The 20,754-nt window shown below is 37.6% G+C and overlaps 1 protein-coding gene across 1 annotated transcript; it reads right to left on the bottom strand.

Annotated features, from left to right (window-relative positions):
• Positions 1–2,971: 2,971 nt before the first annotated feature.
• LOC114536445 (hydroxyacid oxidase 1-like) lies at positions 2,972–8,705 on the bottom strand. Its single transcript, XM_028557806.1, has 6 exons — positions 8,466–8,705; positions 5,594–5,745; positions 4,651–5,150; positions 4,205–4,363; positions 3,633–3,702; positions 2,972–3,042 (listed from the first exon to the last, which is right to left on the bottom strand). Exons 1-6 carry the CDS (start codon positions 8,615–8,617, stop codon positions 2,972–2,974), a joined length of 1,104 nt encoding a protein of 367 aa, XP_028413607.1. The 5' UTR covers positions 8,618–8,705.
• Between the last annotated feature and the right edge of the window lie 12,049 nt (positions 8,706–20,754).

The following is a 20,754-nucleotide window of genomic DNA, read 5'->3' as shown; positions in this document are numbered from 1 at the left end:
ACGAGCGGACTGGGAGGGATTTCGAACTGTTTTGTTGCAATCTTTGCACTAAAGTCGGTACTTCTACCACTTGGAATGTCAACATTCACATTGATTGTTATGACTGCAGACAGATACATTGCTATCTTACATCCCTACGCTTACGCAACCCTAGCAACAAAGAGAAAGATGTTGATATTCTAGGGTTGTGGTTCTGCTTTGGAATTTCCTTTCATTTTACGCACCTCTGCAGTGTACGGACAGGTTGGGATATACCCATTGACAAAAGTTTGTCTTTCTTTTGGATTTATCGCATTTGCGTATACGAGAATATACTTGGTTGTGAGAAAGTTGACCAGTTCAGAAAATCGAAATCGGCCGCGTGACATAGCCTTTGAGAAGAAAAAAACAAGAAAAACATTACTTCAAGAAATTAAGCAAGCAAGATCTTGTTTTATTGTAGTAATTTGTTTCTTTGTGTTAGCGTTTCTGCCAATGTCAATTTTTCAGCTGCTTTCAAGAAGCCTTAGCGAATTTGAGAACAGAACAATCTTAATCTGGGTTATTACGCTTTTCTTATGCTTTTCCAGTTTAGACACGGTAATTTTCTTTTGGACAAAGAAAATGTTGAAAAAAGAAGCGATCAAAATTATGAAGAAAATGTGTTTAAATAGAAATATTTAAGACCAGATGTCTTCCAAAGGATTGGCCATAGAATTTAGTATCATAAGTTGTAGAAAATAATGATCGCGCTTCAAATCCATTACGATTTCATAAATATTCTGTTTTTCGTAATGTATACTTTGTTAATTGTTGGAATTACTTGATATATATATATATATATATATATATAATATATTATAATATATTTATATATTATATAAATATATATATATATATATATATATATTATATATATATATATATATATATATATATATATATATATATATATAAATATATACCCCCAGCGTGTAATGGACATCCATAGATTGAAGTTAAAAGGCAATAAAAATAATTTTCATGATTTTTTAGATTTCATTATAAAAGTAGCTGGAATGAGTTCAGGGGCTTTATTTCAATTAAAGTGCATTTTTATAGCAAACATTGTAAAGATACAAATTCGTTTTTTCTTGCAATAGTGCGTTTGACGGCTATGCCCTGGGGTCCTTTTCTGTAGGCTCTGCCGATGTTAAATACATTGGAGTAAGCAGGGGCAGACGCAGCTGCCCCCTGAAATATTTAAGTTTCGCATAATTGGGCAAGTTTTTATTGAATTCTACCAGTGATTAAGTCGCGAAAGATTTGTATTCGCGACTGATAAGTAATTTTTTCACTTGGCTAATATATTTCTGAAATCGGTTCCCTTAATAATAATTATATTTCACATGCGCCAACACTGAATGCTATCAATTTGTCTTGTTAATTTTTAGCTTTAACTGCACTGTTACATTGTTCAATTGGGGAGTTATTATATATTATTACGAGGAAATATTTTTCTATGTCGCGTAATATATGCTCAAAACCTCAGTTATATCTTCATACAACAGCACTAAAATTTTCAGCATTAAAAATGTTTTGCAAACCTGAAAAGCATCCACAAAGTACTGTATATATTTTTTTATGTTTTTACTGTATAATCTTAATTAAAATACTGTGAAAATGAAAAAAATTTTCGGGATACGCCGAGAAGAAAATGACACTTGAATCGGAGCTGCTTTTGTATTCATTTCAGTTATAATAAATTAATAAAATATATTAATTTTGAGCGGTACGCTGAAAAGATTTTAGGTTTTAAGCGTTTTTCCACCAAAATACGCGACATAATAAAAAATCTCCTCTTAAATACGTACATACAAATCAGTGAGTAAAACATGTTGAAAATCCCATGATTTTGACTCCTGCGCTGCATGACTAAGCGGAACATTTTTTGCCAAAAGTCGCGAATCCAATATCCGCGAAGATCCATACATATCAACACCCAGATGCTACTAAATAACTCTTTCCCGTGTTAAAATTGATCAGTTATTCTTAAATCTTCTGCTTTAATTCGCTATATCACACCTCATGTTTAAATCTGAAGTTTAATTTCAAAATTAGCAATGTGGACCATACCATTCATATACTATCCCAAAGAGATAGTAAACTTTGGCCGGGTCCGGATCAACAGCCAATTCTCGCTGAAATTTCTCGAGATTTTTAGGTCAGGTTGAAATAAAAAAACTTCGAGCATTCAACTAATCCGTAATTAAGCTTGTAGGCTGCAGCCTGACGTCGGAAAGCGCGATAGTAGGATTATAGGCAAGCAGAAGCCGCATAATGGTGAAGGGTGCACATAATAAGCAGCTGATATTTTAAAAAAAAGCGCCCATCCGGGTAAGCCATGCAGTACAACATCAACACAAAAATTACAAGTAAACACCTGCATTAGGGGGAGAATGTCCTTGATTTCCTTACGCTTCCAAAAGCGAGGCCATGCAAGTTCACTAATTCTTCCGCAGCAGTCGCGTATACCTTCAACCAACTGACTGGTTTGTGGGGATTAAAAAGTAGCGAAACCCTGCATGGTATCTGGGCGACTAAGCGCCAACTCAAGGAGAAATCTATGGCACGGTGTAAGCGACACTCACAGAAACTTGAAACGATGGCCCTTGAACTTGCTGCGAAATGCTCTTGTTTGACAGGCAATGGCATAATCAAGTAATTATTTCTTGGCTTGCTATCGTTCATAGTTTTTCGCTTAAATTTTATTTTCTTTACACCTCTCCATCATGGGAAGCAACCATTTTGCATATGGCTGTCCTCATAGGGGATAGCAATGAAAAAAAGAAATCAATCATATTAAATAAATCATATTACAATTACATGATGGTAATAATTTGTATTTAGAAGAAACTTTCCCATTGTGCCGAACACATTTCTTTTTGGCTAGGCGCACTCCTTGGTGCCAATATATGCTATCTTTTTGTTTTAAATGCTATTCTTGGTAAATTTATAACTTCGAATGGTACAATGACTCACGGACCACCATGTCTTTAACAATATCCTTCAAAGTTGCACACCCTTAAAAAAAATGAAACTTGTCTTATTTAAGATTCTTAAGCTGCGTTTACATTTCAGGCCTAAACCTGGCCTGGACCAGGTCTAGGACAAGTCTAGGTAATATGTGCCACGTTCACAATGTCTTCCCTGTTGATGATATCGGATGGACAACATAATTGACAAAACACTTGGAAAAACTGTTGGCCTGGATTTTGTGGCCTAGACCAGGTCCAGGCCTGGTCTAAGCCTGACAAACAACGTTCACATCTAGGCCCTTAGGCCTGGTCCAGGCCCGGTCAGGTCAAAGCACGTAGTGCAAACGCGCCTTAAGACAAATCAAATAACAAGACTGACCAGACCGATGCACTAAACTTTTCTTGATTTGCGCACATGTCACACAATGAAGCATGCAATCTACGTCTGATATTTTTACTTTTGAAAATATAGAAAATGAGATGGATAGGTCCGTCAAAAAAATATTTATTTACATTTAATTTCTTAGCTAATTTTCTGGTTTTATTTTAAATCAGTATGTTACTGTTTCTTTGAAATGAGTGCATTTTATTTTGATACATATTTTAGATAATCAATAAATTATATCAACAGTTTACCACAAAGTGCCATGGTGATTTCAAGCTCCTCCTTAAAGATCTGTAAAACTCTATGCACTCCTTCTTCACCCTTGATAAATATAAAAAAAATTTCATACATTTCCACGGTTTAAGTCAGGTTTTACAACGAGGTAATGTGGGAGGTTTCGAGAAATAAACTAAGAATTCAAAAATATTTCCCTAAATATTTCTTTTCGGCTTTACGTGTCATTTTGTAATAACTTAGAGTGCGTAGGTATATGTAGCTAAATACCTCGGGGCTCGGGCTTTCAAGTGAGTTCGGAGTTCGAACAATAGCTAGAATCTGTAATTTAACTCGTTGGAGGTACAACGAGTTTTGAAATATGGCGAATGAAATATTTCTAAAAAACAGTGTTCGACAGTGTTGTACAGAAAATATTTATAAAAAACAGTGTTCGACGTAGAAAGTAATTGCAGTAACCAATATCTTACAGGTACAATGGCTATTTTTTACATTATTTTTGATGATTTTTGTTTAATTTGACACCGATTGTTCAATGCTATTGAACGTCCAATAATTCTTGTTCGTTCGTTTAATTTATGGTTTTTACCTGATAGGCAAGACCCCATAGGATCGGCCTCCCGATAAACACCGCTTTTGCCCCTAAAGCCAAGGCTTTGAAAATATCCGAACCAAACCTTATTCCACCGTCCAGATACACTTCGACATCTTGACCGACAGCGGACACTATTGACGGTAAAACTTCAATCTAAACCGAGATATTAAGTAATTGTGCCTTCATGATTGAGTTTGAAATAGTGCAATTTATTTTTAAGATGATCGCATATAGTATTAACTTATGTTTTTCCTCACAAATGCTCAATTGCTTTTCTCAATCAGGGTAAAGCGGGAAGCTGTTAACTGGCACTCAATCATAAATTGCAATAAATTATGACTAAATTTTAAATTACCATAAATTGGGTTATAATATATAAATTATAAATTACAGTAAATTATCATAAATTACAAAATATAATTTGGACACATTGCGCATACCGTCGCGGGAACACAGTCTAATTGTCGACCTCCATGATTTGAAACAATGATGCCATCAACACCGCATTTTACCGCTAGTTTTGCATCTTCAGCGGTAAGTATTCCTTTCACTACTACTGGTAATGATGTAATAGACTTTACCCAGGGAATGATCGTGTCCCATGTAGCTGATCTATCGTGGATTTTGTCCACAGAGCCACTACCAAACTCTGACATATCCTTCGAATCGAATGCCTCCTTTATGTTAGGTATTGGCGGTAAGCCGGTAAACACGTAGCGAATCTGGGTGTGTCGTTTACCACAGATTGGCATGTCAACCGTCAAAACGATTGCTTTATACCCTGCAGCCTCTGCACGTCTAATAAGGCTCGCCATAATACTTCGATCTCCTAGAATGTCTGTTTGGAACCATTTCAATCCATCAGAGCCTGAGGCGACGTCTTCAAGCCTTGTCAATGACCAGCAACTCAGGGTCATGCATGTGTCATTTCGGGAGCTGGCTGCGGTTGAGACAATAATAATATTTATTAGTTTTTTCTGAACCCTATCAGGCTATCAGCTAAATTGCATTTCTCGAAACACAATAAATAATTATTGCAACACGCAACAATGGAAATCAAAGTATATATGTTTGACGCGAAATGAAAAGGTTTTATTTTCAAATCAGGTAAAAAGTTATCACTTTTAAAACTGACTTAAATACTTGTTAATCTTCGTATAATCCCCGAACAACCATTCTGCTAGGCAGAATTCAACTTTAAACATTAACTTTAGGATATGCATCGAAAAATCCCGCCCATAAGCCCGGGTCGGTCCCTAGTTTCCAAGATTTGTGTAAGACAATAAAACCTGGTCTTATACACCTTATTTACCTAGTTTAAACTTTACTATGATCAACTGCAAAGCTTGTTGAACAACCATAAACATTCAAACAAAATCTAACCTCTAGCTGTTGCAAGTTCCCCGTCGGGATGCGCAAGTTTCTGCATGCCAGTCGGTGCTATACAAAATGGGACTTCAATTTTCTCACCAAGAATCGAAGTTGACATGTCAACGGCAGACACATTTCGTAGAACTCGAGGTAAAAGTTTTAACCTGAAAAAAGGAAGTTTGAAATCTAGTTATAATTTCGGTTAAGGTTACAAAGCATTGCAAAAACAACAACATTTGAAATGGCCCAGAGGGTTCAATGGACGACTAGCGCATCAGACTAATTTCTTATCGAAGCAACAAGAAGAAAATAAATCATCACAGTCAGAATGATCTTACTTAAATTAGTGCAAATGCAAAGTTTACATGCGATAATTTGTTAAATACGGAAAATATATCAATGCGAAGATGGCGTATTTTGTAATGTGTAACTAAATTAATTACACACTTCCAACCACAATACAAAAGTATACAAAAATCGTGAGCTTTTAATGGCTATATTTCCCGAAATTTACAACAATTCGCAACCAAACTTGGCACTTTTACTAAGTTAAGTAAGCTCTTTCTGAAAATATCCTTTTTATCTCCCAGGTAAGAAATAAGTCTAAAGTCTCCATCATCATTGCAACTTATGCAGATCTTGTTCACAGGAATACTATAAAAATGGTTAAGAATTGTCAGCCGTTCTGATTGTGATTGATAGAATTACAGTAGCTTGTTTCTGAACGAATTCAAGTTGTGTGAAAATCAAATAGTTCGTCGATTTTAAGACAGAAAATTTCTAATTTTTCACTTGTCAGTCTTGTCGCGAGGTAGTAGGATCTTTACAGTTCTTTCTAATATTAACGTTCTTAATGTTCTTTTCTTGGTTTTTCCTTGCTCTTCGAATCTTCGTTGCTTTCTATCCTTTCGGATTCTCGTTGTCTTTTGCCCTGTCCGTTGTCGTTGGTTCAGTAATGTTGAGCTTCTTCAACGTTCCATGTGGCTTTTACTCTGTTACTGAGTCCACTGAAGGTTCGGGTGCTGTGCACCCCCTTTCATAATAAAATTTCAGGGGATCTTGAAGACGCCCTACGCAAAGTGGTGTGATTCACACTATCCAATCAACGCGGTTGTATGGTTACAAGTGTGAGTTGCCGTTAGAAGCTCGGTCCAGCTCTCGTATTTTGTTTACTTAAGGGCGTTGACGCACTAGTCGAGTTGGTCTTTTGCTTAAATGATCATTGTTAAACTCAGTCACAACTTAAAAAATTCATCATCAATTTCAAGTACAATTACCAAATTATTACTCTGTGAACCATATCTCAAACTTACAAACTATTTCACTAATAATTTTATTGAATTAAGCTTTTAGTGACGTAAGGCTTCAAGTGCTTAACCGAGCAAAATATAACAAAAAAACGATTGACCCAAAGTGACACTTGAACCTTGCACGACAGTACTATTGTTTGGGAGGAAATCCCTTGGGCTGTCACCTCATGCATGACAGGAAAAGTAATCTTGTGATTCCGATGGGTCATAATAATATTTATTATTATATGACTAGTGTTTGTTTTTGTAAATCCTGCAATTTGATTGGCTGCTGACGAGGCGGGATTTTCCCATATTGCCCACGGGCAATACGCTCAATTTTTATTGCCCTCGGGAAAAACAACAGCAATTCGAAATGAATTATTATTCGTGTTTATGGTTTTCCCAAATTAAGTCATATAATAAATAACTTACTGACTTCGATTGTTCGGTCTGTACGGTAAAATATCAAACCTCGGTCGTGCCGTATTGACCTCGCTATCGCTCGGTCAATACGGCACGACCTCGGTTTAATATTTTACCGTACAGACCTCACTCTCAGTCAGTAAGTTCTTAATATTTGACATGTTGCCTAAGATATTTCCTCATCGATATTGACCTTCTATTTTTTACAATGCTAAATTACATTATTAATTCCTGCAAGAACAAGAGCGCACCCCCCCCCCCCCCAGTGACAGCATTTGGCAGCCGCCAAATGAAGGTCCCTTTTGAGTGTAAATATTAGCAAATTAACTATGTTTAGACGAAAATAATAATATTGCGTCAACAAAGCTTAGGCTGCTGAGATGGTCTCCTCCCCCAAAATGGAGGGAAGCAAGTCAAAGACAAGAAAATCAGAAAATTTTCTAGGGAGATCCTTTCAACTCAAACAAACGCACATATCCTTAAATAAACAATTTTTATAGTTACGAACTATTTATGCAAGCCCTCCCCCCTATTAACAATTTCTTAAGGAAGGCCGTGTCTTGTTTAGATTGTTTAGAATATCCAAGCAATGAGTTTGCTAGTCCTTAGCTAAACAAAACGCCTGTTCTGGCGTTAACTCCTGCGTAAATAAACTGCATGATACGTTCACTTTGCCTTTGGAATTCGCGCTAATATAGTTATATTAAATCTTCAATCCTGTGCAAACTGCGACGTTTAAACGCGCCCATACACGCGACCACATCTTGTTAAACGGTGAAATAGCAGCCATATTATTAAAATAGGACCAGAATATACATGCATTAAATATATTCTTACCCCAATTATTTAAATCTAAACTTAATCGAACAGCATCAAAAGAACGGTTTGTTCCTCTTGCATGGAGGAATTGCCGTGGCATGCGTGCGAAATCAAATTGCGCATCGGAAAATTAGCCAAAGCTGTGCACCACAACTCTTGGGAAACAAACTGTGACGTATAATAAATACGCTCACATACCTTTTTCACACACTTGTGACGACGAAAAATAAAAGAAAAACAATAACAAAACAAAACCGAGGCGAATTTTCAACTCCGCGTTGCTCACGCCGAGTAATTACTCTTGCTGACTGTTCTGCCAAACTGAAGCAATACTGTAATTACAATCTTACCGTTTGAAAGCTGCAGTTGATTCCGAGATTGTCTGCTCGTCATTCGCTGCGGAGGCGTAATAATCAAATACGGCCTTTGGCAGAAAATCTTTAGCGAAAATTTCAAAATCGCGAATACAGACAGGCTCGTGTTTCAATTTCAAGCTTTCCATTTTCCGTTAGTCTTTATATCTACAAATTTAATAGCGAATTAATGCGTTATCATTTGATTTCTATTCAGTTTGACTAGAAGCTCACTGAATTTTGAAACTCCTCATTCCAGAGAATAATTTTAATGAGTTATTGCAATGCACTACATATACAAAGACGGTGTATAAATGAGCAACACTGAACATTCATGCCGGATATTCGCTTTCTATTCGAACACAAAGATCTAATATCGACAAACAAGCCAATTTGTTAATTAGAAAGTTAATTTACATGTGCAAAACATGTGTTGTCTAGGTGACAATAGTAAGCCCACTAAACACAAAAGCGATAACTGCTCACTGAACTTCACGGTTGCAGAAAGCGGATATCCTGACATGCAACATCGTTTGTCCATAAAAACGATTTCCATATAGCTCTACAACTATTAATCTTCAGCTAATTACATTTCTCACGACGACTAAATTGCCACCGCCATTTTTGGGATGGCCTTTTTTTCTAAATCATGAGGGTTAAAGTTAAAGACGGCGGCTGCATTTCTTTGATTTTAGGCTTTATTTCATTCTTGAATTGGTCTTTTGACTCTTAAAAAGCTTTTTATATGCCCAAAATAGCGCGGGATACAGCAGCACACATGATATATAGCAAAATTTGCATCCCTTCACTAGCTGGGTTGAAGTTAATTGTATTTTCAATAAATAGTCGTTCTATACGTGAATTATGGAGTTGGGATTGCAGATGGTAGGTTGTACAAATTTAATACGAATTAAAGCGCTAGCTTGGAGAAACCATACTCAAAAGTACTCAAATTACATTCGCCGCGATATTGCCTTTACTAAATTTTATTTTAATTTCTCATGCGAAGCGGTCACAATTTCAACCGCGATGAATGTATATCATATTATAAAACGATGCCGTCGATGCCTGATGCTTCAATTTAAATATATATTTGTTAATCGTTCATAATAAGATAATAAGTTTTGAGGACAACTTTGACGTCACATGACAGGTTTTTTGTTACGAAACTCACGGATTTTCAAGTACAATTAAATATAGACATGTCATACGTCAAGGTAAATTTAATCTTGTGAGTGTAGAGATGCTATATCTCTCTGGATCTCCATAAGCGAGTTCGGGATTAGGCTTGCTCGAAAAAGTCGTCGAAAGATAAGCTTGTAAAGCTTCAAGAGCGGTACCTTCGGCCAAGAAACTGTTTGCTCCTTCTCGTTCCTAAAGTCAGTAATTCAAAGTTATGGGACGATTTATCCGATATCGCAAATAGCCGAGAACTTCGCCTTGAAAGCTTACAAAAGCAATTCGTTAAAAGTGTTGCATGGCAAATAAAATGGTTAAAGCCAAGGCACCGCAGCTGAAACTATCCCCATCGCAGACCTTTACGCTTTAGGTATTGATTCGCGGTCACATTGTTAGCGGCAATGCTGTTTACGAGTTCTCAATCAGTGAAACGTAGAGAATTCATTATTAAACCCGATATTACTTCAGGATTGTCTTTGCCGTGTTGACAACCAGTGCGTTTCGACGAGGCTTTTTGGCGACGAATTGTCCCAGAGTATTCGGAATATCGCTCAGATTAAGCGTGCTACATGACTGTATGTCCGTTAAGAAGGCTGTGAGCAAGCGTAAGTTTGAAGGTTCGACTAGGAGCAGGAAGGCTGTCGACAGAGCGGTCAATCAGTTCGTTCACAACAGCCACAATAAACAACCCAGTTGTGTGTCAACACTCAACCCCAAATCAATGGCCGATTAAAACTATTAACCACGCACAAATTGGTCTAAGATAACTTCTGATCCCTGGATATTACATACAGTGCGCCAGGGTTATCGTTAGCGGACGTCAGGCTTTACTGAAGTTTTCGGCAGTTGAAACACGAGAACTATATTTATTTACTTGAAAATTGATACTCAATTTTCTCGTTGAGTTGCTCCGACTAAATGAATTTGTTTTAACAATTGATTTAAAAGACGCCTATTTGCCGTTACTATATACATCATGATGATTACCACAAACATTTGCGGTTATGGTGGAAGGGTCTCTATGCATTTATTGTTTTGACTTTTAGCTTATATTGTTTACCGCGTGTTTTTATCAGAATTATGAAACACATTCGAGCCATTTTGCCGCGGCAACGCCGCATAGGCATTGGCCTTGTGATTTATCTCGACGATATCGCTGTTTTAGGCAACTCCTACGCTGATTGTGTATCTAACGTTGGCGTAGTTGTCTGACTCACTTGTCTCCATTTTACAGGAAATGAGGTCTTATATTATATCATTATTAGTCGCGAAAAGTCTCGATTAGTTGCATGTCAGACTGCACTACATCGGTTATTTAATTAATAGTTCCTGCGAGTTTACTATTTTTGCTGCCATCCAAGAAGTTGGCCATTATTACTTTGGCAAAGGACCTAAACATGTTCGCTGCGCTCTTTAATAAACCGTTTTGGTCGGCTAATTTCCCAGAAAACTTTGCTTGCGCTTTCGTTTGTTATAGAATATTCCTGTTTTAAAGAGGGTATTTTGAATATGCATCACAGCATGCTGAATGATGATTGGTTGATACCAAGTTACATTTTCTACACCTATAGTTTTTAAGCTACCGTTGAATACTTTCATTCCAAAGTGCACTTTAACCATGTAAAACTTGAAATTTATTGTCCATTTTATTAATCATTTTGTTTACGTTTCTCTACTAGAAAGATACGAGCTAATAGACAGCACTTATTCAGATTTCAAATTAACTAATATACAGCGTGTAAAATAATAATACTGAGCAAAAAGTAGTAAATAATAATATAATTTATAGTAAGGAATGGCAATGTAACATACATAATAAGATCATGCGAGTGCTGCGACCTTACACAACATAGCTACCCATAGATCGCCACACATATTCAGGTATCAGCTTATCATCACATGATTTTTGATCGCTTATGAGTTCTGCCCTGCTCGAGAAAACTACTGGCATAACGTAGGGCTTTTTCTCAATTTCCTACCTTTAATGCTGTTGGTGCGTGGTATACCTTGTAACAATGAAAAACGCGACGATAATATTTCGAAAATGAATCAAATACTTGGTTAGATTGAGATCTTTGTATACAAAGCTTTTATATCATAGCTATATATTCCCTAAGAGGTTGATCAGGTATCAGGTATCAAATGCAAGTGTATCAGTGGTATGGTTTTATTTCTGATTCGGTTCTGTTTCCGCATTGAAATGTTCAGGATATAGCGTTTATTTACTTAAGTTTGAAGAAAGTGTGTTCAGCATTTATGCAAATTACGAATAAATTTGAAAGTTATTTTATCCAGCGCTTGTGTATCTATAATAAAAAAGTTATTCCCCTCATTCTCGACGCATATCAATATTTTCTAAGGGCTGTTTAATACCTCAAAGTCCTCTCACGCTTCGTTGAATCTCGGGTAACCGGGCTCATGTAAACAGTTCCTTATAACTAACTCGGTGCTGCGTTCCTTCACAGTCGTTTAGCTGCTCAATCAAGTCACACGCAGAATATGCGTTCAGGGGCAGTTGTATGAAAGCCTAGTTAAATTTTAACTGTAGTTAAGGACATAATTGGCCAGTCAGAGTTATGTATTTCTGAGTTAACTAAGATTTAACTGGGCAAAATGTAGTTAAAGAGTTTTATACCCTTTCCTTTAGTTTTGATTGAGTCTACAGAACATACGCACATTTACAATTCGCTTAGTTTTGATCGAGTACACAGAATATGCGTGCGGTGTCGTTAAGCTTCGATCAAGCACAGATTACAGAGAATATACGCGTACATCCGTTTATTTTTTGTTCGAGATCACAGGATATGCACATGCAGTGTCGCTTAGCTTCGATCAAGTGCACAAAATATGCGTGCAGTCGTTTAGCCTCGATCGAGTACACAGAATATGATACTTGGGTACGCATAATAAAATGCACTATTCTTACACTTTTTGTTAACGTAACGTGTCGTATGCTATAGCAAACATTTCTCACCCGAAGCTGACGTTAAGCAAAAAGAGGATAACCTACGTAGGCCTGACCGCTAACTCATTCAAGACTCGATATACCAATCACAAGGCGTCATTTAAAAACGAGAAAAAGAAGACCAATACGGAGCTGAGCAAACACATTTGGAAACTAAAAGAAAATAACATCAAACATCGGATCATTCTGAAGAGAGCAAGAGCTTATAACCCAGCGAGTGATAGATGCAATTTATGCCTATGGGAGAAATTCTTTATAATTTACAAACCTGAACTGTCAACTTTAGATAAACGAAACGAACTTGTGACTCTCAGAACTGAAAAACCGTTAGTTTTTTAATATGCCCTGTGCTCACGTGTAGCACGCGCAGGATGTCCACTCTGTAAGAGGTGTATACTATAAAACAACGAAATATTAAACCTAGAGTTATCGTCAATGTCTTTTCTCATTCATTTTCCCTTCCTCTACTCATAATCTGCGGCTTTGATATGTTGTTTTCGTAGTTTTACTCCAGCTAATGCGTCTCGCCGGGGACGCGTGATTCGAATTCTACCCCATTTCGGTTCAGAATCGGCACTTCTGTTACAACATCGCAACTCAGTTGTAACGGAAAAAGCAGCTGCACAACCCTTTCTAGAGTTTCTTTTGAGGTCTTGAGGTCTTACTTTGAGACATACTCCACGTATCACGTTATCCTATCCAGAGTAGGTTTCTTCTATGCTTCCTTAAGGCCACGTACCTCGATTTTTGTTCTCGTTCTGTATTTACACAACATTTAGACTGTAACTTGCTCTTTCTCCAGATTTAGACTGAAACTTGCTCTTCTTGTGGGTCATTTTGTACCTCTCTCGTAAGACTACCAAATATTCCTTTCTCCATGCGTATCGTTTTCACTGGGCTGCAAGGCGGGGGACCCAGAACGTCTCTCGCACCGCCGCCATTGTTCCTTACTTACCTTCGCATCCCACGAGAGTTTCGCATCGCACACGTCCCGGAACAAAAATTTTTCTTCTAAGATCAGAGGGGAAACCAACCCGTCCGGGACAAAATCTTCGCCAATTTGCGCAAGATACCTCGCTTCGTCGCTGGTGCTTCCTCATTTGGGAATTTTAGTTTCGTGTAGGTTTTTTTTTCTCCTATTTTAATTTCTCTTTGAAAGTATTTCTCTCCTTTTCCGGCCTGCAATCGTCCTGCCGTTTCTCCAAGCGTTTCACTTCGTCGTCTGCTATTCCTAAATCAGTCTCTACTTGAGACTTCCACGTAGCAAGATCGATCTCATTCACCTTTTGCTCGATTTTCAACGCTTCTACGTCTCGTCTCAATCTCTCTACCTTGTTTGTTAACGCTTTTAAAGCTCCCAGTTGTCACTTAATCGCAGTATCTTTATTAGAATCAAGAACTGCATGTCTTCATCGGTTCGCTCGCGTGTCATTTGAAGTTGTGTTAATTTAACGTCGAATGTCGACATGGCATTTTCTTCTGCCATATTTCGCAAGCAATCGCGTATAAAATCACCGAAATGTTGTCGAATATAACAACAAAATCACTAAATTCCGTCTCAGAGGTGGCACGTTTCGTAAAGTGCCTGTCTATTCTCCGGTATGTACATACGTCTCAACGAAAAAATCACTAAATATCAACACAATATCGAATGTATATTAAATTCAGAATGTAAAATAATATCTTGAAAAACTCTCGCTGTTGGTTTACCGTTAGCTCATTAATATTAGTAGCATGCGCGGGATGTCCACGATATTAACAGTTTCGACAACAGAATCTATGCACAGGGCTGTCGCTAAAAGCTTATTTGGGGAGTGGGGTGTAGTCATATATTCATGTTTGTACAACCGTAGACACAAAAAGTAACAAAAGAAATCAGTCAGATATAAGGCGAATTCATTTATGAATTTCTTTCTTTTTTGGCGTTTTTACTTTAGACCGTTTTACTCAAAAATGGCGACATTGCCAGATAACATGACTGGATCCAAAGAAGAAGAAGAAGTTATCTTGACCGAGGACAACGCTGAAAACAATCGCTTTAGGACGTTAGGTAATTTGGACAATCCCTCTGGGTCTGACGATAAACAACAACCGAAGGCTGTTAATGATGCATAGCATCACCATTAATTATTATAGAGCGCAGCTGAAATTGCTAATTTATTTGAGTAGATAGAGCGCAGCTGAAATTGCTAATTTATTTGATATGTAAATAAGCTTTACAAACAAAGCAGCGATATTTTGCAAGATTACCCAAAAGCGGTCCTATTTTCCAAAATGGGGAGTCTTAATTGTATGAAGTGGGTAGTTTAGTAGTGGTTAGCGGGTAGTCAAAACTAGGTTTTCGGAAAAAATTGTTACAATCATAATTGGAAACGTGATTTCTTCAAAATGTCCACTCTCCAATACTTTCATTTCACATATTTTAATCCGCTAGGCGTAACGTTCGAAATTATGCTCAACGGGCTTCGCCATGGTCATGGCCGTAGCAAGCTGATCCTAGCTTCCATTACTAAATATTCTACTTTTAAAGGGAAATTGCAATATATTTGTTTATTTTCTTGTTTGAAAGAGCTTTGAAAACTATATTTAATTCTCTTTTACCGTTTTTTTATATCTTGCTTACTTCTACAAATATTTTGATCGAAAAGAATGAAATATCCGCCATCTTGGATTTTTGTAGATATACAGTTAAGTCACAACATGGGTCACGCAATATTTCTATCTCGACAACCACCAATCATTTTGCACTCAAAACTATACTCTGTATGCTCTTCGAAATATCAAGATCACTCAACACCTTTAAAACATCTACCAATCAATATTTGGCCAGCAACGAATACTTTTATATGGCTAACCCCTGTTGTGACGTCACCAAAACTACCGTTAATGAGATAAAAAATTATCCAAGATGGCGGATATTTCATAATCGATCAAAATATTTGTAGAAGTAAGCAACATATAAAAAAACGGTAAAAGAGAATTAAATACAGTTTTCAAAGTTCTTTCAAATGAGAAAATAAAAAAATATATTGCTATTTCCCTTTAAAAGTACCTCTCGCAATGCAGTGTCCTACGTGACGTCACGTTGCAACAGTAAAATCTACCACAGCCTTTCCTTTTCTTAATTTGTGTTGAGTTAAATTACTCGCTATGAGAGTCATCTATCGCTGTTTCTTCCTCATCAGTACCAAGACCACTTGCGTGTAAACATATCGCCTATCAACCTTGCAAGCCAGGCGTTTCCACCCACGCTCCTCGACGCATGCTATATGTCATTCATGTATATAAGGCATATGTCGTCTAGCACCTTTTTAAAAACTTAGAAACTAATTTACTGTTTGAATTATGAAGTAGATAATAAGGTGAAAAATTACGCTGATCTGAAATTGCTCTCGTATTTCTCCCTTTGAGGGCCAATAATATTAAATTACGTTTACCTTTTCTAATTTCGTTCAATTTTTTTCCAAAAGGGTATGGGTTACGGAACGCCCACGCACCAACCCCCCCCCCTCCTGTCCCCAAGAAGCGTTTTGGTCTTGTTGATTTTTTCAAAATCCATATTATAGAAATCATTGAAATATTTCCAATTAGGAAATATTTCAATGATTTCTATAATAGAATTACTAATATAATAAAATTACTAATATTAATGAGCTAACGGTAAAACAACAGCGATAGTTTTTCAAGATATTATTTTACATTCTGAATTTAATATACATTCGATATTGTGTTGAGATTTAGTGATTTTTTCGTTGAGACGTATGTACATACCGGAGAATAGACAGGCACTTTACGAAACGTGCCACCTCTGAGACGGAATTTAGTGATTTTTTTGTTATATTCGACAACATTTCGGTGATTTTATACGCGATTGCTTGCAAAATACGGCAGAAGAAAATGCCATGTCAACATTCGACGTTAAATTAACACAACTTCAAATGACACGCGAGCGAACCGATGCAGACATGCAGTTCTTGATTCTAATAAAGAGAATGCGATTAAGTGACAACTGGGAGCTTTAAAAGCGTTAACAAACGAGGTAGAGAGATTGAGACGAGACGTAGAAGCGTTGAAAATCGAGCAATATGAAATATTTCCAATTAGGAAATAATATTGAGGTTTATATTATCACATATTAAATAATTGCTATTTCCATACCATGAATATAGTATACCAGAGAGGTGCTGAAATCACCTAACGCTCGCCTGCACTGTTTGTCTAGAATAAGGCTAAACTCTGTATGAAAGATATCTGTATGAAGCACAAATTACCGATCTTTTTATTACAAATTACAAGGCTAAAATCCGCGTTGGAAGGTAATATTAAGCACAAACTTCAGATATTAGTCGTGACCTCAGAATTACTGGCCAAAACTGGCCTCGGAATTACATTAGTTTTATTTGTGACCAATATTTCTTCCGTTTCTCGCAATCCGCGCACGTGATATCAACAGGTAAGTTAACGGACCAAGCAAAAGTCCCTGCTTTAAGCCGGGCGCACACACAACGATTTTACGGTAGTTGGTCCATTCAGGTTTAGACATATAGGCAGCCCTTGCCCAGACATGTTTTCCTTCTCGCGGTGCTCGCGCCTCGCGCGTGTACGCGAGTCTACTCCAGTCGCCATATTTTGATGAAAACTTAACAAATAGATTACAATTTTTTTTTTTTTTTTTCTTTTTTTTTTTTTTTTTTTTTTTTTTTTTTTTTTTCTCCAGCAATATGGCGGTCGGTCATGCAACTGCAGTCTCTGATATAGAACAGGATTTGTATGTGAAATCTGGTACCAATCAAGCAAATTATATCACTAATGGTACAAAATATCTTACCATTAGTGAAAGAGGTAGATTTAAATGGCTCGGTTCCTTTGAAGAACTCAAACTCATGATGAATGATTTGACAAAGAGTGAAGCAAAATGGTCGGCTCCTGGTGGCCACTGTAAAGTACTTGAAAGCAACGACTTAACAGTAAGATGGTACTCAGATACTAATTCACTAACTATAAATGGTGCCTGTAGTGAGGATATGAAATCTCAACTAAAAAATATAGCCATTGTAACCCACCCCAAACCCACAACAAAACCGAGAGACGAGAATGCTGCTTCAGACTTGACACAGTCAGACGCACCCGAAGTGTGTTCATGTACTTGTATGTGTGCTAATAGTGTGGTTAATGCAGATTTGGAGGGCATAAAACTGGATATGACAATGCTAGAGTCGCGTTTGTTTGCAGCTCTATCAGAAAGTGACCACCGGTACGAGTCGGATTTAAACTCACTTCGATCAAAAATTATAGAATTGGAAGGGGTGGTTCGTCGTCAAGATGAAACCATTACACACCTTAACGAAGAGAATATATTTCTTAAGTCAAAATTAGTGTCTCCTGATAAACAAATACCTAACAAGCCCCACGATGATATAAACAATGACATTGCATCGGCAAGCATAATTAGCATCACAGAAGAATTACCATCGCAGGACTGTGAACAAACCATTATTCTTAATGAAAGCAATCTGAGCCCACCTCGCCCTAATAATAAAATTCCATCGAAAGGTCAGAGAATCGACCTGGACAAAAATATTAGTAAACCGAAGACTGATGCCCCCCTTTCAAATCAACAAACATCAAAAGTTAGTAACAATGTTGTCATTGACCAAAAACATGAGAACTATTTACTAAAAAACGAGAATTTGAAGTTGAAAGCACAACTAAACCGTACGACCAATTATGTTAATAGTAATCGCTTCGCTAATCCTGCTAAAAGCTTAATTCCGTGCCCCTTTCTTTTACGACGAGGCTGGTGTGTTAAAGGAGACCACTGTGACTTTCTGCATACAAAGCCCAAATCTAATGATCAGAAACAATATATCCCGTGTCCCTTTCTTCAAAGGAAAGGGTCTTGTCTAAAAGGAGATTACTGTGATTTTTTTCACAACCAACCACCTTACAACGATACGGTTTTTCAAAGGTCTATAATGAACAATCCCGTTCGTTACCATCAACAAGCGTGGCCCCCAAATCCCCAGCCGAAATCGTTAACAGAAGTTCCACCCTACCAATACCCGCCGATAAATGTGCAATACCCAAAACCGCTGATGGAACTAGGGTTCCCTCCATTCTACCCACATCCCCAGCCATTCCCACCCTACCCGAAAGTCCCTTATCGCATACCACCCAATCGTGTCCCACATTGGTAAATCCAGATAAGTTTGACCTTCCACGTTTGTTAATATCTAATGTCCGTTCGATTTTACACAAAGTGGATGAACTTGAAGTAGTTTCTCAAGTCAATGAAGCTGATTTTATTTGTATCACCGAAACTTGGTTAAACAATAATATTCCTGATTCTGCAGTTTCTCTTACTAATTATTTGATCTTTCGCAATGATCGAACCTCGTCCTGTGGAGGTGGTGTCTGCATCTACGTTAACAGCAAAATTCCATGCAGAAGACTTTATACTTATGAAGACCAGGGTATTGAATCTCTATGGGTGTCCATCAGGCCACCCCGCCTGCCTAGATCGATCTCTATAATTTTATTAGCTGTCATTTACCACCCTACATCCTGTGGCGCTGTAGAAAACGTTGCGTTATATAACCATCTCCAAACCAATGTTGATACCTTTCTCCGTAAACATCCTAACGCCCTTCTTCTTATTACCGGAGATTTCAACCCTTCAAGCACTGGCTTTGACGGAAAAATGGTTAAAAGAGTCACCGGGCTAACCCAAATAATCAATGTTAAGACAAGAGGCGATGCTATACTAGATTGGTGCCTAACGAATGTTAAGAAATCCTTCTTCGATCAGCATCAACTCCCTCAAATTGGAACTAGTGACCATAATACTATTATTATCAAGACTTGTCTCCCTAGACCACAGAAGCCAGATAACAGCCCTATTTCGAAAAGAGACCTTAGATATAGTAATTTACAAAGATTTGGCCAGTGGATTACATCGTATGACTGGTCACCTGTCTTCCATGTCCACGACTGTGAACAGAAATACCAACTATTTTATGATACTATAACCAATATGTTGGAATTGTTCCTTCCTATTTTACGTACAAAAGTAAGACAATCTGATAAACCATGGATGACTTCTTCACTTAAAAGTTCAATACGTAACCGCCAAAAAGCACTTTATAATGCCGGTAAATCTTCGACAATGTTTAAGTACTGGCGTAATAAAGTTATTATGGACGTCAAGTCTGCTCGAACCAAATATTATGCCTCATCAGTCAATAAATTAAAACAAGGCAGTTCATCGAAATGGTGGAAAGAAGTTAAGTCTATTGGTGGACTTTCCTCCCGAGACTCGTGGCACCATCAACTGATGTCCCCTGATAACCCCACCAGTCAACACCTCGTTGAATCAATAAACAAGTTTTTTACTAGCTTGACCTCGCATTTCACCCCCCTTGAGCCAGTTACGGCGACCCAATTGGATGTCCCTACCTCCTTTCTAGTAGATACGTATCAAGTTTATCAAGCTCTACGTAAGATCAACACCAACAAATCTCCTGGCCCGGACTTAATCCCCAACAAAATCCTTAAAATATTTGCCTTTGAGCTCTCTCCTGTAATTGCTGATGTGTATAATTCATCCCTCACGCAGGGCGTGTTTCCCTCCGTGCTAAAGTTGTCTATTGTCCGTCCGATCCCTAAAGAACTTCCTCCTACATCAATTGACAATGATTTGAGACCAATCTCCTTGACTTCGCAGATTTCAAAAATTATGGAAAGATTTACATTCCACTCGTTGATGTCTCAAGTAATAGACCAACTTGACCGTAAGCAATTCGCACTGCCGAAGAAATCAACTACCCATGCCCTGGTGTACCTTCTTCATCAAATTTATGCTGCCTTGGACAGTGGTCATAACTCCATCAGATTGTTTTTCGCTGATTTCAGAAAGGGTTTTGATTTGGTGGACCATAACTCTATCATGAACGAATTAGAAAACCTTAATGTCCACCCTGTCCTTATTCGCTGGATTGCAGCGTTTTTGACCAACCGTCAACAATGTGTTAAAATTGATAACTATCAGTCTTCGTGGAAAAGTACCAATGGAGGCTTACCCCAAGGAACATGTTTGGGCCCCCTTCTATTTGCTATATTGGTCAACCCATTATTGAAAGACTG

The sequence above is a fragment of the Dendronephthya gigantea genome, unplaced genomic scaffold (genome assembly GCF_004324835.1).
Source record: "Dendronephthya gigantea isolate DGI-Jeju-01 unplaced genomic scaffold, DenGig_1.0 000136F, whole genome shotgun sequence".
Lineage (NCBI taxonomy): Eukaryota > Metazoa > Cnidaria > Anthozoa > Malacalcyonacea > Nephtheidae > Dendronephthya > Dendronephthya gigantea.
This window is presented reverse-complemented; position numbering and strand designations above follow the sequence as displayed.